The sequence below is a fragment of the Maylandia zebra genome, linkage group LG20, assembly GCF_041146795.1.
Source record: "Maylandia zebra isolate NMK-2024a linkage group LG20, Mzebra_GT3a, whole genome shotgun sequence".
Lineage (NCBI taxonomy): Eukaryota > Metazoa > Chordata > Actinopteri > Cichliformes > Cichlidae > Maylandia > Maylandia zebra.
In genome coordinates, this window is record NC_135186.1 from 28,826,675 (window position 1) to 28,846,325 (window position 19,651).

At 40.9% G+C, this 19,651-nt stretch overlaps 2 protein-coding genes across 9 annotated transcripts; both read right to left on the reverse strand.

Moving 5' to 3' along the window:
- Window positions 1-1,432: 1,432 nt before the first annotated feature.
- On the reverse strand, window positions 1,433-8,926 carry snpha (syntaphilin a). Of its 6 annotated transcripts, none has more exons than XM_004546386.5 (5): window positions 8,704-8,924; window positions 5,741-5,857; window positions 5,170-5,301; window positions 4,540-4,689; window positions 1,433-4,372 (listed from the first exon to the last, which is right to left on the reverse strand). In XM_004546386.5, the coding sequence occupies exons 2-5, from the start codon at window positions 5,782-5,784 to the stop codon at window positions 3,103-3,105; spliced, it is 1,596 nt and encodes a 531-aa protein (XP_004546443.1). In that variant the 5' UTR covers window positions 5,785-5,857; window positions 8,704-8,924; the 3' UTR covers window positions 1,433-3,102. The 6 variants fall into 6 exon arrangements, with proteins under 6 accessions (XP_004546443.1, XP_012773202.1, XP_004546444.1 ...); XM_012917748.5 differs by having other exon boundaries at window positions 8,686-8,924; XM_004546387.5 differs by having other exon boundaries at window positions 8,174-8,924.
- A 169-nt stretch (window positions 8,927-9,095) lies between these two features.
- rad21l1 (RAD21 cohesin complex component like 1) lies at window positions 9,096-18,092 on the reverse strand. Of its 3 annotated transcripts, XM_076878677.1 has the most exons (14): window positions 17,970-18,092; window positions 17,502-17,668; window positions 16,688-16,817; window positions 15,591-15,690; window positions 15,212-15,315; window positions 14,983-15,090; window positions 13,595-13,696; window positions 13,315-13,437; window positions 12,982-13,211; window positions 12,078-12,159; window positions 11,570-11,712; window positions 11,350-11,460; window positions 11,022-11,096; window positions 9,096-9,866 (listed from the first exon to the last, which is right to left on the reverse strand). In XM_076878677.1, the coding sequence occupies exons 2-14, from the start codon at window positions 17,646-17,648 to the stop codon at window positions 9,678-9,680; spliced, it is 1,644 nt and encodes a 547-aa protein (XP_076734792.1). In that variant the 5' UTR covers window positions 17,649-17,668; window positions 17,970-18,092; the 3' UTR covers window positions 9,096-9,677. The 3 variants fall into 3 exon arrangements, with proteins under 3 accessions (XP_076734792.1, XP_076734793.1, XP_012773238.2); XM_076878678.1 differs by lacking the exon at window positions 11,022-11,096; XM_012917784.3 differs by lacking the exon at window positions 17,970-18,092 and having other exon boundaries at window positions 17,502-17,952.
- Between the last annotated feature and the right edge of the window lie 1,559 nt (window positions 18,093-19,651).

Below are 19,651 nucleotides of genomic sequence, written 5' to 3' on the forward strand. Positions count from 1 at the left end.
CGTTAGAGGACCTGGAAGATGGTCTTAATTTATGAGCCAAATATACCTGCTTGCTTTAATATCCGCAGCTAAAGGGGAAAAATTTTCCTCTAGGAATGGCTTATTCGAATACATTAAAGAGTGATTTTTAAGTAAAATGATGTTTATTTCTCCTCAGAGTTATTCTGTGTCACTTCATAGCCCTTTTTTTTGTCATTTTAAGCCACAGTCAAACAGGCCCAGTGACCCTGGCAACCAGCAGTTGTTAGGGAAAATGTGCATTCTCTGATGCAACCACGTAGGGTATAAAAATGTTAAATTCAGCTTTTCAATGGATGCTGCAGGATTCTTTAATTTGTCAACTGGCTTCTAGGCCTGTTACTGGGGCTTTGCACTGATGCATGAATAAGGTGAGACTCTACAGGTGAACAGGGTATAAAATACCACCGTGTTATTTCCCCCAATTAATCTTAAGTAAGGAATATTGAGTGTAATACTTTCTAAGTCTTAGTTTTATTAAAATATTCACTTTTTTTTTTTTTTTTTTTTTTTTTTTTTGAGCAAAAATTGGACAAAGCTCAGTTTTTGATGGCTGCTTTTTACAGAGCTATATTTGTGTTTGTTGGTTTTTGTAATGGTCTTAAAAAAATAAAATTATTGTTTTTTCTGTATTCCAAACTTTGAGTTAGTTTCATTCTCTTTCTAATGTGGCATCAATTTTTTTTGTTTCCATTGTTTTTGTGGTTGTTGGAATATTCTTGTTTCATTTTATTGACAAATTAATCAAAAGATTCTTTACACAGCATATTTTTGATATATTTTCTTGTTTCTCCAGACAGAAAAAAATGACCTTTTCACCATGTTTTCAGGAATCAGATTGATATATTTATAAATCTTTAGAAACTTCAATAATATAACACAGAATCGAGCTGGGGATTTTAAAGAATGTAAGTGCTACTTAAATGGAGATTTCTAGGCTCAGAATACAGAAGCTACTTTGGGCTGTTCCCTTATTCACAAGGGGTCGCCACAGCAGGTAGCTCCACGTTTGGTTTGGCAGTTTTTATGCCGGGTTCCCTTTAATGCTGCAACTACAAAGGGATTTCTGTGTCCTCCCAGGACTGATTGGGGATTTTTTCACCTGTTAGGTGAATGCATCAGGCTCAGAATATGTGAGAAAAAAAATCAAAGCAACCTTTAAAGATATACATTGTAAAAATGTTCTTGTAAAACCTTAAGAGGTAAGTTACTATGAAAGTTCCCCTAATAATTATTGACATAAAAAAGGTTTGGCATTGCACATTTCCCGAAATTTTATATTTAAATATGCAGATGAGCTGATGTATTATCTAATATGCATTCATTTGCATAGATAATGCAATGGAGCAAAAAGTGTTTCTGCCTGTAATGTCTCGCCTTAATAATTCATATTATTATGTCTCACTAACAAAAGAAAATAGAAAACAGAAGCATGTTTTATTTCCAAGAACAAAGGAAACAGTATTTTTTGCAATATTTGGCTGTTTCTAATGACTGAAGTGACACTGAGCAAATACAAATACATAAAGGAAATACTGTTGCTTCGGAACAAAAGTCAAACAAAAACGAATAGCGTGAAATTTGAAGACAACATTGTGCGCTGCTCCAACAGACTTTATTATACAGTAAAATCGTCTGCTTCTTCCTCACGCTGAACCTCTGATTAAACTTCTCAAAAACCTCACTGGAAGGATCCCTGAAAGCCAAACCTTTGTTCTTTTTGCATAATAAGGCTGAAATCGGTAACTACATTTACAGCACGTCATAGTTTGTGATTACAATTGAGTCACATCAAAGGGCCACTTGAAATAGATACATTATAATATTAATGCTCAAACACTGATACACTGCGTTAGGCTTGACTGCAGTACAGTGAAAGAAGCCACAGTTGATGCCAAAAATAATTATGTTAATTCTTTCTAGCAGCTGTGCAGACATCTTTTCTTTTTTTTTTTCTTCATGTAAAATCAGAAAATATATACCTGTATCAAACTGTTATCTCTTTACAAATTCACTAAAGTGCTCTCGCGACTCACGCCATTCATCTGTGTGGATCACCGGTGACTAAATCTCCAACTTTCCCTCTTTATCTCCTTAAGATACAATGTAGATAAATGATCTGAGTGTGCGTTAAAGGATGAAGCAAATCAGACTCTCTCTCTTTCACACACACACACACGCGCACACACACTACGCTAGTTATCTTTAAGATCCAAAATGTAATAAATGTTGTCCTTATAAAAGTATTTTTCACAATTTAGACCTTTACATTATTTCCATTATGTAAAATAACCTTGTATTAAGCTGCAGATTTCTGCTTCTCTATCCTTGGTCACAGATGCTCTTCCTTATTCATGTGTCCCAGCAGGATTGAAATGGAGTCTATACAGTTTTCCTTATGTTGTAGGAATTTAAAAAAATCATCCATCTGTCTGTTTCACTCTCACTAGAGTCAGTTCACATCTTTGCTTCTCAGAAAGTCCAAAACCTTTTTTCCTTGTTTGTGATACAAAAACGAATGCTTTTCCTCTCTTTTGCACCCACACCCTGTGTGCTCTGTTTATTAACTGCTTCTGAACACGTCACAAAAGAGCTGACTCTAACGTACTTTTCTGCTTTGGTGAGGCATCAGTGATGCCAAAGGAATTTCATGACTGTGACTCTCACATTCTCTGTGAACAATTTAGAAAATGTGATGAAGAAATTAGAGAAGCATTCAGTCACACACTATTTCTCTTATTTTCATAATGTGTACATTGTTGCTCTGAAGGCATCTCATACTGAAGGGGCTTTTTAATGCAAGCAAGAGTCCAAACAAACTGTGGGTTACATGCAAACCGCAATAAAGAGAAAACCACTTAAAGTGCAGGCAGTAGCAGTAAATACAGACTATATCAGTAAGGAAAGTATTTGATGTACAACTAATCTTTTGTTCTCTAAGGCAAAGCATGATCACAGACTCTAAAAATCTTATAAGTTTTGATATCCAATGCGAGGTTGAGACTGAAATGTTATAAAGTAAAGTCAGTGTTGTGCCTGGAGAGGTTTGGAGTCTTTTCTTAATGCCAAACGTGGCTGAAAGTTTCAGATTGATGTTGTTCCGTTCATGCTGGCGGGTCTGCGGCCCCTGCCTGCACCCTGACGTCGAAGTGAATGGAGAGCCACAGCACAGCAACCTCTCAGCAAGGACCCGATGTGGTACACCGGCATGACCTCCTGTGGTGCTCCTCGGCATAGCCATGCCATGGTTGGAACCACCGGCACTGCCAAAGCCAAGAGATCTACTAGGAAGTACCGGCTCCAGTGGCACCGCTGAGCGGAATGACCTTCTTCACCAGCTCCTCCATTTTCATCCTTATTGTCTTCTTCTATCTCCACTACTGTAGCTTCCTGCTTAACTGGTAGTGGAGCTATAGGGTGGGGCTGGCAGGTCTGAGGTCCCGCTGGTTTGTCCGGTTCTGATGGCTCTGCATTGTAAATATACTGAGGAAGGGATAGAGGAGGTAAAGATGATGGAAATCGTTGTTGTTCTGATGGGGTTATGTCTGCTGAGACTAAAGAAATTACACTTGGGCCTTCTGCACTGCTTTCTTCACAAAGCCAGGTCATGGTGGGGCTGCAGGCCTGGGAGCGGACCTCTGGTTTCTTCTCTGCTGCAGGAACAGGAATGGGGTTAGACTCAGTAGCAGAGACTGCAGCAGCCGTAACCGGGACTGCAGCAGCCGTAACTGGGACTGCAGCAGCTGTAACTGGGGCCTCCTCCTGAGGTAAGTGCAGAAACAAGTGATGGTGGGGGAGGTAGGTGTGTCCACTGCACCTGCAGCTGCTACTGAGAGTGTGGCAGGAGTGTGAGATTGGCAACACAGCCCCACCGCTGCACAACCTTTCATAGGTGGAAGAGCGTGGCACAGCTGGGGGGCCTCGGATGTGGCTCTGTGCCGGCAGCTGCTCTGACAGCAGGGCCGCCTCCAGGAGCAGGTGAGTTTGTCCTGCTGTTTGCGATGCTCCGCTTGGCTCGGGAGCACTTGAGCCGCGCTCCAGCTGCAGAGCCTCGCTGCTCAGTCTGGAGTGGGCGGCGCTGCGGGTTAAAGTGCTGGCTGGGGAACATCCACAGGAGCGAGACTTCCCACCTGGCCGACCTCCCTGCAACCCTGAGAATGGCTTGTGGTCATGGGAGTCTTGTTGCCGTACACCCAGGTTGGACCTTACCGACTCAACCACCTCCTGGAGATGCTGGATCTCCTTGCGGGCCTCTTTTAGGGCTAACTGGGCCTCGACACGGTGGCATTCCTCTTCTATCCAGTCTTCCTGCATCCTGTACAGCTGTGCCCTTAACTCATCTATTTCACAGTCCCTGATGAGGAAGTAAAGATTTTTGAATAGCAGTTATTTTTGCAGAGTCACTCATACACAGACACAGTGTAGGGAAGCACTAGGGAAGTGCAGAAAATGAAATAGCATTCATACAACAACAACTGCAACCACAACAAGGAAAGTAGGCGTATAGAGAAAAAGACTAACCTGTGCTGTAGCCTTTCCACATTTTCCCTCAGTCTGGCTCGCAGGTGTCGTATACACACCTCCTTCTGTTGAAGGGGTGTAAGGTACTGCTCTGGGGTCGGGGGCCTGATCCCATGGTTGTCGCTGCAAGCTGTGTGCTTCACCTGACGTCTGAATCACACGTGAATGAAAAAGGTTGGATTTAATCACATATGATGAGTATAAATTGATAGCTGACTGACAGTGAGTAGTAAAGTATAGTAGCATTAAACAGAAATCTGGTGATATAAAATAAAACACAAACCAATCCAACAACCTTCCAATAAACCCTTACTCTAGATTAATATCAGCCAGTTTTTGCTGACATTGTGTCAGCACTGGTAATTCAGTTCAACAGTTATTGCAGAAGCCGAGGGGTCCTGAAGTCTCAGCTGGCAAATCCCCTGTAAGAGCGTGCCAGTCCGACACAAGACTAACACATTCAGACAGTCAGTTACATCCATGGCTTTGGGCAATTCCGTGTGCAGTCCATTGAACTTGAATGTTTTATGAGAAGATGACTGAGTATAAAAAGATCTGGGGTAATTTTAGTAACATTTTGGTGTCTTATTTTCCGACTGTTAGACTACAGGAGTGTAAGTTGCATGTTACCTGGGGGTACTGGGATAAGTCCGGGCTGTAGGACTGCCCTCTGGTGGCCTAACTCGACCAGGGTAGGTGTGAGTACTTGATGTGTCGCTGTGGGAATATCGCCCGCTGCCGCCACTAGTTCCCACCGAGCGCCTTGTTGGGAGATCAAATTATTACTTAATAATATTATTATTAATAATGACAAAAATCAGATTTCAATCAGCACAACTATAATCGTAAGAGGATTTTTATTTCGATGTGCAAAAATTTATAACTGGAGAAAATTTAAAAAAGCAAACATCAATGGCAACAGATACAAGACAGAGTCGAGACGCACATTCAAGAAAGAGCTGGGGTGGAAGTGGGTCGCAAAGCAGCTTGCAGATATGCAGCAACTGTAAGCAGGCTGAAGCAGCTTAAATAGCATGCCCTATATGAGCCAATTTGATGTGTAGAAAGATAGCTGCTGAGCTGGTAGGTGCTGATTTGCTGGGGTGACAGCTGAGCTTGAACTAATGCTACACTCAATACGTAATATTTTTTGCCATTTGGCTGAAAAAAAAAAAGAGAGAAAAATGAGAAGAAACAGTACCTGCGCTGACCTGAGGAGGGCTTTCGACTCGGAGTTAGAGACATCGATGTGCAAAGGAATGTCCAACGTCTCCACGGCTCTCTCTAGAGAGGGACACTAGGAGCCCTCAGAGCTGCGCTGTAATCACCGTTACAGACACAAACATATCACAGGTAAAACCAGCATGAAGAAAACTGAATCCCAAAACCTGACAAGGAGCGTGTTTTGCTTCTAAAACACTGTGTCTTGTGTGCGGCCATTATGTGGCTCTAGGCTGGAAGGCAGTGACAAAAGTCTAACGCTAACACTTGTAAAATAAATAGTCTAGGCAGCAGCAGATAAAGCCTCCTTTCTCTGCTGACACAAAGGCGACACAGTAAGTCTACAATCAGCGCAGCTGCCTCTCTCTACGTTGTGTCCTCCCTGTCTGCAGAGCTGCAGGCAAACATGATGAAACTTCACATTAACTGCTATAAAAAGCTATAAAACAGAGACAAAGCCTCACTTTTGGTGGCTGGCAGAGTCAACAGTCACTGAGGTTATCAACTGTTCACAAATACTTAAATAGTGGAACAGAGATGGTTCCTGCATGTGTTTGTACTATTGTAATTTCAACTGTGTTAATCTCTATATTTAATTTAATATATTTCATTCCTGTCTTCTCCAACATGAAGGTTTGAATCAGTTTGAATCCCTTCTTCACAACAGCAGGTTTAAAATGTTAATGTCAGCCGTGGTATTAAAACTCAAAACAACCTGACTACTGACTGAAATACTGGGCTGGCCCACCTTTTGCCCTCAGAACTGACTTATTCCTTGCTTTCCTTCCATCTTTCAGTAAGGTGCTGGAAACACTTCTCGAAGATGCAGCTGCTGCAGATTTGTTAGCAGGACATTCCTGATGAGAATCTACTGTTCCACCCTAACATCCAAAAGGCGTTCTATTGGACTGAGATCTGATGAATGTGCAGGGCACTTGAGTACAGTGAACTCACTGCCATGTTCAAGAAACCAGTTTGAGATTATTTCACATGGCGTGCTATCCTGCAGCAAGTAGCCATCAGAAACTCAATACACTGTGGTCATAAAGGGATGGATGTAGTTAGCAACAGTAAGTGTTCCAAGAAAATATCACCCACATCATTGCACATACACCGGCATGAACCATTAATACGAGACAGAATTATTTCAATCTGCTAATATCCGATTTTAGTGAGTTTGTGTGAATACTAGCCTCAGTTACCTCTCCTTGGCTAATAATAATAATAATAAGAAGAAGAACTTTGATGTGTATAGCATTTTCAAGATACCCAAGGACACTTTACAAAAGAGTAGAAAGCAAAAAGGCTGACAGGAGTGGCACTTGCTGTGGTCTTCCGCTGCCCTAACCTGTCTGCTTCAAGGTTCAACATTTTGTGTTTTCAGAGCTGCTCTTCTGTATATATTATAATATAATGAGTGGTTATTTGAGTTACAGTTGCCTTCCTCTCAGCTTGAAGCAGTCTGGCCATTCTTCTCCGATCTGATTCTCCTCTGATCAACAAGAAATATCCACCCAGATATCTCCTGCTCACTGGATATTTTCTCTTTTTTCATTAATTCTCTGTAAACCATAGAGATGATCATGTGGGAAAATCCCAGTAGATCCTCAGTTTTAGAAACCAACAGCTTGAGTTTAAAATCACTTAAATCTGCCTTCCCTCCTCATTCTAATGCTCAGTTTAAACTTCAGTAAGTTGTTTTGGCCATGTCTACATTCCTAAATGCACCGAGATCCTGGCTTGTGGTTTGGTGATGAGATATCTGAGTTCAAGAGTAGATGAACAGGTTACCTAACAAAGTAGCCGGTGAGTGTATATTGGATTGAAAGCAAATATTGCGTATTGACTTTTTCAGAATTTAGACTTGTTCGGTTTATTATTATCAGATATTTCATAACTGCATCTTCCCTAACTGTGATTGTAAATCAGGCTAAGTATTTACTAATTTAAGCAGTTTGATACATGTTGATAATGAAAAAGAATCTAAATACATATACATTCCCTGAATTTAATTATCCCATAGGTAAAAATATTGTTTTTTCGCAGATAAATCACTTGTATAATCAAGGTGATCTAATGGTAGCTACAGCCCATTTCTGTTCAGCCCAACCAGCAAAAAAAAATCCAAGATGAGGACAAAATGTTCTCATCTGTTTTCAGAAGTCTCACAGCTCTGCGTAAAGCTTAAGGAAACCTGCTGATCCACGCTCAAAATGTACCAGCAATTCAGGCAGCTGCAGACACAACAGACCTGTAACACTGCCGCTAATGAAAAGCGCACCCAGCGAGCCGGAAGAGTCTCATTGTGCCCTATATTTAATTTCTAGGACGACGAGGCGGGAAATCTCACCTCCCTCTCCTACGTCTGCGCAACAAGTGCTAAGAGCTGGCGAGAAATACGCAATCATCTTACGTAAGTGTGAGTTTCGGTGTTCACTGTGTAGGCGAGCAGCATCAAACAGCCGGTGCATAAAACTGTACTCAAAGCAGCATTTAGGCACTCTGCAGAGGATCCAGGAGGTGGGGGATGCCGGGAATGTTTCCGGATAAATATCACAAGGAGAGATGGGGACGGTGCGCTTTGTCCTTGAGTCATCATTACGGTATTGAATCACATGATTTTCAACATCTGTCGCCTAAAATAAGACGCTGTTAGATAAGCAGTTAAAGAAGTCTCATCACTTTCGCATGGCCAACTGACTGCAAGCGAGTCCCTAAATAGGACACCCAACACCCCAGCAGGTACTTTCTACCGAAGACAACGCTTCTAATCGAAACCGCTGACAAGCACATTTCGCCCCAGCTGTGTCCTACATACGATCATGTTGAGTAACCGTATGATACGGTTACTAAACAAGGGTATATCACCATGTCTCTGAAGCTCAAAACAAACGTTCCCTGCAGACACAAAAGACCGACAACAACCTGCATGTGAAGCGGTACCATTTGGGCAGGTGGCAGCTGTGCATCGCGGAAAAGCCTCGGTTTCTGCCTGACTTAACGGTCCCCGGTGGCAGCAAGAAGAAAAGATGCTGGTGGTGCTGATGAGGGTCCATCCTGCAGCCATGAAGCCCGCAGATTAATGAGGCGACTGCGTCTGCTGCATCGCTGCTTCTTAAAGTGACAGCAGGGAATCATAAAGCCTCATCCGGCAGGATGTACCCGCATGTCTCCGTTTTCTGACAGGTGAATCCTTTATTCTAATAAAGACAAGCAGGCTGCTGAGCTCCCTGTTCAACAACCCAGCTGATGGACGGACTTGCAGAAAGAAAATCATGCTCCAATTCACAGATAAAGCAAAGTTTGTTTGCATAGAACAGAAATAAATACAAGTCTGTGCTTTGATATATGCATTTACTTTAATGCAATCCACAATGCTTCAGCCAATACAAGACACAGCACGAATAGAGAAACTTCTAAATTTTCACTACTTAAATAATTAACTTTAGCAACATATTTCTACCTGCTAAAGAGTCACGTTAAATACTTTGTTAAAGAAAGTTTTGAAGAATGAAGAACAGCAACATTTCAGATAAAACAACTAAGAGCTATGTGACATTTTTTTTGTGTAACTGGTCACAGAAATAACTTCTGAGATCTTGTGTCTGGAATAAATATACACGACAGAAAAAGCAGAAAGCAGACTAAAACATATAGAGAATTGAATATGTAAAATCAGAGACCTGATAAAACAGTCTGGCCAAGCATTTTAGGAAACGTGTTCCTTCACTGAAACCCAGAACAAGCAAACATATAAACAGAGTAATATGTGTTCATTTAATGCAGTTTATACTATTTATTCCAGAAGCTTATTTCAGTAACTTTAATATAATCTTATCAGAGTTAAACAGACACAGTGATTCTGCGTCATTTACAAACCCAAGCTGGCATGTTAGAAGACTGACTTCTGCTTTTTACTAATTGTAGAATTTGGGTCCAGGTGTGGCAGAGATGTCCTCATAGGGAGCGGTCTGACACAGGCGGAGGACTTCTTGTTTTTTCAGGACGAGGAAACAGAAGAAGGTGGTTGCAGCTTGCCAGCGACTGCTTCCTTCACAAATTCCCTGCAGGCTGAACGTGGGGTCTTTGCTGTCATACTGGCTCTGCTGCAAACACAAACACACACAGACAAGAGTTTAATTTCCTGTACATCACCCCTAATCCTCTCCCATCCCTCTCATTGTTAAATTCCTGTCCACGCTGACTACAGTTTCTGATATTCAGGGTTAAGTAGGGCATGGTGCAGAAAAACACAGTACAGGGTGTCCACATTTAAAATAAACTTATTAAGTAAAATTTGATTGTCAACTAATTTTGTTACTAAATGGCTGCGATCAGATGTGCTAACCAACAGACCAGCAGGTCCTTTCTTTTTGGTAAGTATAAACAAAACTTAATCCCTTTACATTTATGTATATGTTAATTTTCTCTTTTTAATGCATGGTGAAGTTACATTTCTGGATAGTAACAACTCAAATAAGTTTCAGAAAGAGAAACAGAGACGACCCCGGTATGCTAAGCTTTTTCTGGACTTTGCTACTCTCCTTTAGGTCAAGAAGATTTGTTCAGTTTTATTCTAATTAGTAAAAGGATACCGTTAAACAATTCTTGAATACAACATCTCCCTAAGGCCAACAATGATATCCAGAAGATGGTGAGGTTATGTCATTGACATTGGGACAACTTTCATCTTGGAACCAGTATTCAAAAAAACCCCAAACCCTTTCCTAAACCTGGAAACTGGTTAGTGATTTCCTGGCAACCAAAGGTTGCTAGGGAAAAATGTGTTTTCTTCACATAGTTTCGAGTGGTTGTGGGAGGCTGCTCACACTCGCTAGATAAAATTGGTCGCAAAGAGGACGCCACACTCAAAACCTCCACGTGACTGATTTTGAACAATCAGATGTGCCCTATTTAGACCCTCAGTAGCAGGATCGCAGATGTCAAGCCAAGACTGTTAGCTGTCATTTACTCAACACTGAAATGTTTGCAGAGTAATCAGGATGTTGTTATCATATCTATACCATAACAGTCAGGTCTGAATTTTGTCTCGATCATGCGTTTTTCAGGAACCAAGTACTAATGTTAAGTCAGCTTATGTAACATCCAAACTGAAATTAAGTAGACCCCATGGGACAAACAACACTCCTGTGTCCTGAACATGCATTCTTCCCATCTATTTTAATTCCAGTTACATCCAAGATCGAGTAGCTGGTGCGACTTTAATTCTAATGTCCAACCATTTATTTTTAGAGTCTTACTTTTAGAGCGTTCAGAAGCTTCTGTGCTCGCCTGGTTATCCTCCTCTCCTCAAAGTCCTGGCTATTCAGCATAGACTGGAGGTAAGAAAGGCACCATATTTCAGTCAGTGATGCTGGGCACATCGCCAAGGCAGGGTGGGAAATGAACACCCGCCATCTGTCAAGTGCTAATAGATTGGAGCTCATCTACTGTATTAGCTATTTTCACACACAATCATCCATTATTAGTTCACTTTCATTCCACAGTTAAGGTCGGTGAGAAGCAGAGGTTGGCAGAGGACAGTTTCCTGCCCTGCTTCTATTTGTAACTGTTTGTGTCTGCAAGCACCTGAGTGTGGAGGGAAGTTGACTGCGTGCTGTGCTCCAAGTAAGGCGGGTGGACAAATATGGAGTCTTCAGATGGAAGTGATGGATGAGTAAGCTCTGACCTGTTTTCATCCTGGTAGAAAGAGCACAGATTATGAGCTATGGACAATGAAAAACAGTGAAAGCAGGGGAACTATAATAAATATATATATTTTTTTTTTACATAACATGTTAATACTTACTTGTGTGAGCTGTGAGTAGCTCTCACGCTGGCTGTCGTTGACGTGATCGTGTTCAGTCAGCTCAGTGTTGTGTGTTTTTTCAGGATCAGCTGATAAATCCATGACACTGACTTCTGTAGTGAGGGCACTTCGTTCCCTCTGAGCTAAGGAGCAGGACAAAGCACATACATTAAAAACAATATAGCACCAAATCACAACAACTGTCACCTCAAGGCGCTTTATACTGTAAGGTAAAGACCCTACAATAATACAGAAACAACAACAACAAAAGAAATCTATGAGCAAGCACTTGAAAGCAGTGGGAAGGAAAAACTCAATTTCAACAAGAAGAAGCCTCTGGCAGAAACAAGCTCAGAGGAAAGATCATTTTATTATAATCTTTCCTACTTTCTCCACCATTCTTTTGTCTTTTTACCCTTCTGCCTCTCAGCTTTAACTTTGTTATATTACACATGTACTGTAATAACAGAAACAACACCATAGAAATGAATAAACAAACATAAAATACCTTTATGCTCTTCGTGGCGCATCTCCTCAACATCCTCACGTACACCACGGCGCTTCACTTGGAAAAAACTCCTAGCAAAAAGCTGGAAATGTAAAATGTGACATAACATTAATAGCAGGGATTCACCTTTGTCTATGCGCCAAAATGCAAAGTTTAATCAAAATCACCTCATAAAATCAAAAAGCCTTTACTTGATTTAAACTGGCTTATCTATTATCTTCCCATGCACCTCCAGAACGCCTCGAGCACGGCTGCTATTTTGAGACCACTTGGTGGAAGTCTCATTGTGTCCTCTCGCACTATATACATCAGCAATGAATGCTGGATCTCCTGCAGCGTGTCAAAATGAGAATCCTTTAACTGATTCTACATTTTGTGCAAGTGAAGCAACTCACAGGGAAGCAAATTTGGCAAGTGACAAGTTATGATTGCTTCAGTGTAGCCAAAAGTCTCTTGCGTTTGGATCAAACCGTGTATTTGCAGTAATCATTACAGCGTTTCCACCGTATGCCCTCCCTCAGATAACTCAGCGATTTTCAGATGAAGACAATCACCAGAAAACCCAACACAAGCTAAAGCAACAAGCATGTTGCCGGTCCCACTCGTGATGCTTTTGGTCTTTCGGGCTTTACCTGAAAACTAGTTTTAGCGATCGAATTCACTATCATTACCAAAAGTTACATTAGTTTAAAAGACAAATGAATGATTCCTCTGTAAATACGTTTAAAGCTTGTCGTGAAATTGCAGAGTGCTCAGCTTAAATAGCAGCGCTGGAAGCTGTCTGGAAGTGGACCAGAAAAGGTTTTTGAAGGCGAAAATCATTTATGTGACTCCCAGAAAAAACAGACAATAGTGGTGATATTATTGTGGGATTAATATTGTTGAGAATGTAGCAGGGTTTCACCTCCTTTATCTGGAGCGATAAAACAGTGGAACACGGCTGTGCAAAGAGTTTATCTGCACCTCCGCTCTCTTTCCACTGCATTAGCTGCACAGTGGGCGGGGCCATGTCCAAAGGAGTGACCAGATCTGAAAAGTCAGAAAGCTGCTTTCTGATGCATTCGTTGCTCAGCTCTTTAGTCTGATCCACCACCAACTTGCGTTTCCTCTTCCCCTTCTTCCTCTCAGAGTTTGCTGAAGAAAAACAGTTAACCATACAAGAGTTTATGTGAGAAAAAGAGTGGCATCTCAGCTGTTCTGATGTGAGTGGCTTTTGATTGGCATGCTTGGTGCTTACGAGTGATGGGCACAGGTTCGAGAGCAAAGGCCTCCTCATTAGCGAGCAGGGTGGTCTGATTCGCCATCGGGGTCTCTACTTCCATGGAATCCGTTCTGTTAGCATCTGCCAAACATATGGGCTCTGTTCAGAGCAAACACAGCTCTTTACTCTCTTAATGAACAACACAATTCCCTTGCGCTGCTGTACAATCAAGCGCATATCACTTGCAGCTGTTTAAATTAAATTGAAAATGTGATTTAAATAGCTAATGTAAAATACAGTCACAATGAAATATCACCTTGCTGATCATATAAAGGCGAGCTCGGCAGGTTTTCATTTTGTGGATTCTCCTGGATGAATTCTGTGGCCTCAGCATTATCACTGGACTGCGCCAGAAAATCTACAAAGTCAGTGGAGGAAAAAATAAAACATATAGTTAATATGTTTTAATTCCATTTTAATTCTGATATGTGAAAAAGCAAAAAAAGAGACCATCTGCAACCATACAACCATTCATTATTAAAAACTAAAAAGCAGATAGGAGCCATGCCGTGTCTCAAAGGCTATTTATTCTTTGTGTTACAGTTCAGATGTTGGATCCCTGAGAGAATACAGGAACATGAGTCCTGTCAAGGACCTGAAGGCCCAGACAGACCGTCTCCTCTCACAAACACCAAAGCTAATAGCAGATGTGAGCAATCCAGGTCAAACATTTCCGTTTATAACCAGGACAAGGATTGCAAACACCACTGGAAAAAGGAGAGCTTTGATTGAGTTTATAGCATATCCTGTGACATTTTACTCAATCACCTACTGCAAGAATGGTTTATACTCCTTTTTTGATCTGTATGCATTTGGTGACAAAACACCAATTTTTAATGGCCTGCTGAATACTGATATATTTGAAAGAATATTTTCTGGCATCACAACTTTACAGTAAAGGTAACACTAGAGTCAGTCAGTATCCCAGAGAGGGATCTGTTTTTAAATGTTCTTCTGGCTAAAAACTGACTGTAAACTGATCCTCATCAATTCACGTAAGACTACCGAGTAATCAGCACCTCCAAATCTGAGGAGTTTAAGTATCTCGGGGTCTTGTTCACGAGTGATGGGAGAAGGGAGCGGGAGATCGACAGACGGATTGGTGCAGCGGCTGCAGTGATGCGGACGCTGTACCGGTCTGTTGTGGTGAAGAGAGAGCTGAGTGTAAAAGTGAAGCTCTCAATTTACCGGTCGGTCTACGTCCCTAACCTCACCTATGGTCACGAGTGGTAGTGACCGAAAGAACAAGATTGCGAATACAAGCGGCGGAAATGGGCTTTCTCCGAAGGGTGGCTGGCCTCTCCCTTAGAGATAGGGTGAGAAGTTCAGCCATCCGGGAGGGGCTCAGAGTACAGCAGCTGCTGCTCCACATCGAAAGGAGCCAGCTGAGGTGGTTCAGGCATCTGACAAGGATGCCCCCTGGGCGAGGTTTTCCGGGCATGTCCCACCGGGAGGAGGCCCCGGGGGAGATCCAGGACACCCTGGAGAAATTATATCTCTCGGCTGGCCTGGGAACGCTTTGGTGTTCCCCCGGATAAGCTGGAGGAGGTGGCTGGGGAGAGGGAGGTCTGGGCTTCTCTGCTTGGGCTGCTGCCCCCGCGACCCGGCCCCGGATAAGTGGAAGAAAATGGATGGATGGAATACCGAGTAAGTCAAATCCTCGGTCCTCATCCCCGAATGCATCTCCATGTTGAGCCAAGCTCTGGAGGCTCACATCCATCAATACATTATGATAACTTTGGCGCTCATCTCCTACAATCAACGACAAGTAAGGGAAGAAATTAATAATATTCTATGACAGAATGAAATCAGGCTCAACAGAAACAAAAACAATGACAACTCAACTTAAGCAAGAAAACAACTCAGCTCTTACCAATGTCTGCAAAGTTTAGAAAGTTATTTCCAAAATCCTCTTTCAGAGTGATTTCCTCCAATCGACACTGGTTCAGTGAAAAGTGGTCCACAACATCTATGTCACTGGTGTGTGGACACAAACAGAATACTTATTCATCAGGTTTAAATAAATAACAAGTAATTAAATTATGTATGATTGCAGGGCAGCCTTACTTTAGGAAGTCAACACAGAATTATAACTTAGAAAATAGGTAAGTCCACAATCAGCCTTATATTTTTTTATATTTTTTATATGAGCAATCCTTTTATTCATATCCTTTTATATTGACAAGCATGTCATAAAAATCAATTCTATAAATGACAGGTTAGACGTGTTGGAGAAGTGAGGAAAACAGTGCCTGGGGTCTGGAAGCTGGGGATCAAAGGTAGTGAAATCTTCGACCAAGGTAATCGCTTTTATTGTGGCCTCAAGCCCCTCCACCGGCAGATCTGTCTGACCTGGTGTATTATGAGAGAAAGAGCATGCAGGTAAATTAAGTTTTCACACCATAGGTTTGATGAAAGACTGTTTGCTGTGATCGTGTACATGAGAAAACCACAAATCAGGTCAAGTTCTTGGGGTTGAAAACGTTCCTTCTTAAAATATGTTGGTTAAGCACTTATGTCATAAATGGGATACGGTCTGTTACCACTTTAGATACATATAAGTGAAACTAATGCATTCTAACACATAGAGCATGTTTTCATAAATACTCCTTTCATGAATATTGCAATGTGCCATTTTTGTTGAAGCTTTTTGCTGCATTACAAATAAATGGCTAATATAAAATAAATGATTACATGGTTGGTTCAAAAACAAACAAAACAAACACACACAGTCTTATGTACCATACACTGTAACTTTAATAAACCCAGGATTAATTGTAGGATTGTTAGACTGGATTAATCGTATTAAAATCTGAATGAAATTTTTTTTACATGGCAGTTAATCAATTTCTGAAAACCATCCTTTCCTTATTATCAGCCGGTAAGACCATTTCCCACACCCATAAACATAAACTACTCTACACTCTTTTTATATTGCCAACACTTTACTCACTTTTAGTCACTTACAGTTATTTATTTACCTTTTAGTCACTTTAATTTTAAAACTGTGTATATACTGTATATTCTGTGTATTTATTATCTCACTCCTATTGCCTGTTTATGCCCTGTCCTCATCTTCAACATCACGCTGCTCTGTTGTATCTTAATTGCCCCTTGGGGATAAATAAAGTCTTTCTGATTCTGATCAGATTGTGAAATAAGTTTTGGTTCTGCTAAAATTCAGGTTTTAGCTTTATTTATTTACGAGGAACTGTCACATAAACTGTACAACAATAGCTGCTCCGATTAAAAATATTTTACAATGTTATTCTGAAAGAATTTAAATTATTTAACGCACACACAGACACACATGCGCGCACACACACAAACTTCAACAAGGCGGGGTTACCTGGCCTAAAAGCTGTTTTAATCTTAATCAGGGCATCGCTGCAGTCTGCAAGGAGATACTTTGCTTTTCTGGAGTAGATTCGAACCACACCAAGGAGCAGATGACCAGATGTCCGCAAACCAATTCTCACCTACAAAGAACACACAAACTGACGTCTCAGACTCACTCTTTATATAGTTAATATAAAAGATTAACTAAAACTAGCCATTAAAAAGCGTTTTAGTTATTTCAGGGATGAAATCATGATTATTTAACTCAAAGACTAAAAAAAAGTGTGTTTATTTAAACTTAAAAAAGTAGACACCTGACACTCATCTCCACCCTGCCTGTGCTCTGTATAAACCCAGAAAAGGGAAAGCAATAGTCTTTATCACTGTGGTTAAATTTGTTAAGAAAACTATTTGTTTAATAAGACTGGGATGTCTGATTGTGTTGTGTGTCAGCTGCCTTCACTGTAAAGTTTCACGTTCATATTGTGCTATCTACTTGCCCATGGGAAAATACCTCCTATACTCTAATAATTAAAAAGACAAAAAACAAAACAAAACAAAAAAAACAAAACAAAAAAAAAAAAACAAACAAACCCCAAACTAAAAATAACATAAAAACCGAAATGAACCAAGCAAATCCACTTTAGGAACTGACTGAAACTAAACGGAAATGAAAACAGTTCAAATAGAATAGAATGGTCCTTTATTGTCATTGCTCAAGCACAACGAAAAATCATAAAGCTAATGTCAACATAAAACTATAATAACTGGCTTAAGTTATCCCATAATATGTGGTTATGGATATGCGCTTTGAAAACGTTTACCTTTGGTGAAATTATTTCTCTGATAGTTGTTTCCAGGTTGCATTCAAAAACATGGGCCTTTGTTAGCTTCTTTTCCCAGTGGGCTGCTAGCCAGATTTTGGCTAGTGATCCGCGCTTAGAAGTGAAGAGTTGTGTGTAGAACATCATGTTGGTAAGTTAGCTGTCACCTGTGAGGGAAATATCAATGTTTGTTTAATTATGTTTCACGTCTCGGCTGAATTTTCTCATGCTGATTTAGCTAAGTTTAGAAAATAGGTGTTTCCTTGACCGCTAACTAAGCCTGACTTCTACTGTCAATGTCCTCTAACGAAGTTAGCTAAGAGTTAGCTACGAAGCTGTAAGCCTATCAGAATTTTTTCAAGTGAGTTTAACTTCTACTGTTATCAGTGACGCTAAAAGCATAAAGGGGTTATAATAATTAATTTTACACAAGCGCAGTAAAGGCCCGATACAAACACAGCCGCCTACCTTAACTTTGAAAGTGCCGCCTTTTGACATTGAACAGCATAACACCGCCAGGGGTTATTCTGGCGCCATTTACGTCAATTAAAAAACAAACAACAACAGCCAGTTGATATAAATGGCCACAAATATTTTTTTTTTTTTTTAAAAACTACTAACATTATAAAAGTACCTGTGGTATTAAAAAAAACAAGAAATCACACATTTCACTATTCAAGCTTAAGTTGAAAAGAAATTCAGATATTTAAATAATTTTTAATCAATTATTCATAAGAATACTTATTAGAACAGCAAAAGAGTGCTTTCCATTAGTTATGTTCATTGTCATTAAAGTTAGTCTTCCTCTAACAATACTGGTCTCTAGCTGTCTAAGTAGTGCTCAAGGACTTTTGCAAAGTGCAACACAATTTCAATTTCAATTTTATTTATATAGCGTCAAATCACAACAAAAGTCGCCTCAAGGCGCTTCATAGATACAGAGAAAAACCCAACAATCATATGACCCCCTATGAGCAAGCACTTTGGCGACAGTGGGAAGGAAAAACTCCCTTTTAACAGGAAGAAACCTCCGGCAGAACCAGGCTCAGGGAGGGGCGGCCATCTGCTGCGACCGGTTGGGGTGAGAGAAGGAAGACAGGATAAAAGGCATGCTGTGGAAGAGAGACAGAGGTTAATAACAGATATGATTCAATGCAGAGAGGTCTGTTAATACATAGTGAGTGAGAAAGGTGACTGGAAAGGAAAAACTCAATGCATCATGGGAATCCCCCGGCAGCCTACGTCTATTGCAGCATAACTAAGGGAGGATTCAGGGTCACCTGGTCCAGCCCTAACTATATGCTTTAGCAAAAAGGAAAGTTTTAAGCCTAATCTTGAAAGTAGAGATAGTGTCTGTCTCCCGAATCCAAACTGGAAGCTGGTTCCACAGAAGAGGGGCCTGAAATCTGAAGGCTCTGCCTCCCATTCTACTTTTAAATACTCTAGGAACAACAAGTAGGCCTGCAGAGCGAGAGCGAAGTGCTCTAATAGGGTGATATGGTACTACAAGGTCATTAAGATAAGATGGGGCCTGATTATTTAAGACCTTGTATGTGAGGAGCAGGATTTTGAATTCCATCCATCTATCCAGAAAATATGGCCTATTTTCTTTTTCCTTTTTCGCTGCTCCCTTTAATAGTCGCCACAGATCATCTGAATCCATCTCACCCTAACCTAACATCCTTCTCTCCCAGGTAAACTAATCTACCTTAACTACCTCTACTCCTTGCAGCTTCACTCTGACACATCTCTCCCTGTCATTTGCACACATGTATTTTGTCTTATGTCTACTGACATTTATTCTTCTTCCCTCCAGGCTGTTTGCCAGTTGCTCCCTACTCTCACCATAGTTCACATTGTCATCTGCAAACGTCATACTCCATGGAGATCCCATATGTTAAGTACCTAAAGTACTCTTATGCCCCAATCACCACTACAATAAAGTTACCAAGACATACATATATGCAAGTACTCCATAAAACTGCCCACTCCCAATTCTCAACTTTTCCACCAGTCCCAGTTGAGAGTACTGAAGGAAATTGCCTTCCCGGGTTTCCTCCGTGGCGTGAGCGATAAGCAGAGTTCTGTCCTTTCCTTATAAGATTCCTAATTATTTAAAGTAACACTCAGGTATGCCATTCAGCTGGGTT

Bases quoted from the DNA above. Each gene is read 5' to 3' on its own strand.
- rad21l1 (XM_076878677.1), bottom strand. From the start codon at position 17,648: ATGATGTTCTACACACAACTCTTCACTTCTAAGCGCGGATCACTAGCC. The intron at 16,818-17,501 runs GTAAACGTTTTC...TGTTCTTTGTAG, and splicing joins GAGAAATAATTTCACCAAAG to GTGAGAATTGGTTTGCGGAC. The intron at 13,212-13,314 runs GTAAGCACCAAG...GTTTTTCTTCAG, and splicing joins CGAACCTGTGCCCATCACTC to CAAACTCTGAGAGGAAGAAG.
- snpha (XM_076878458.1), bottom strand. From the start codon at position 8,816: ATGGACCCTCATCAGCACCACCAGCATCTTTTCTTCTTGCTGCCACCG. The intron at 4,690-5,169 runs GTAACATGCAAC...CGTGTGATTCAG, and splicing joins ACTTATCCCAGTACCCCCAG to ACGTCAGGTGAAGCACACAG. The intron at 4,373-4,539 runs GTTAGTCTTTTT...CTTCCTCATCAG, and splicing joins GTGGAAAGGCTACAGCACAG to GGACTGTGAAATAGATGAGT.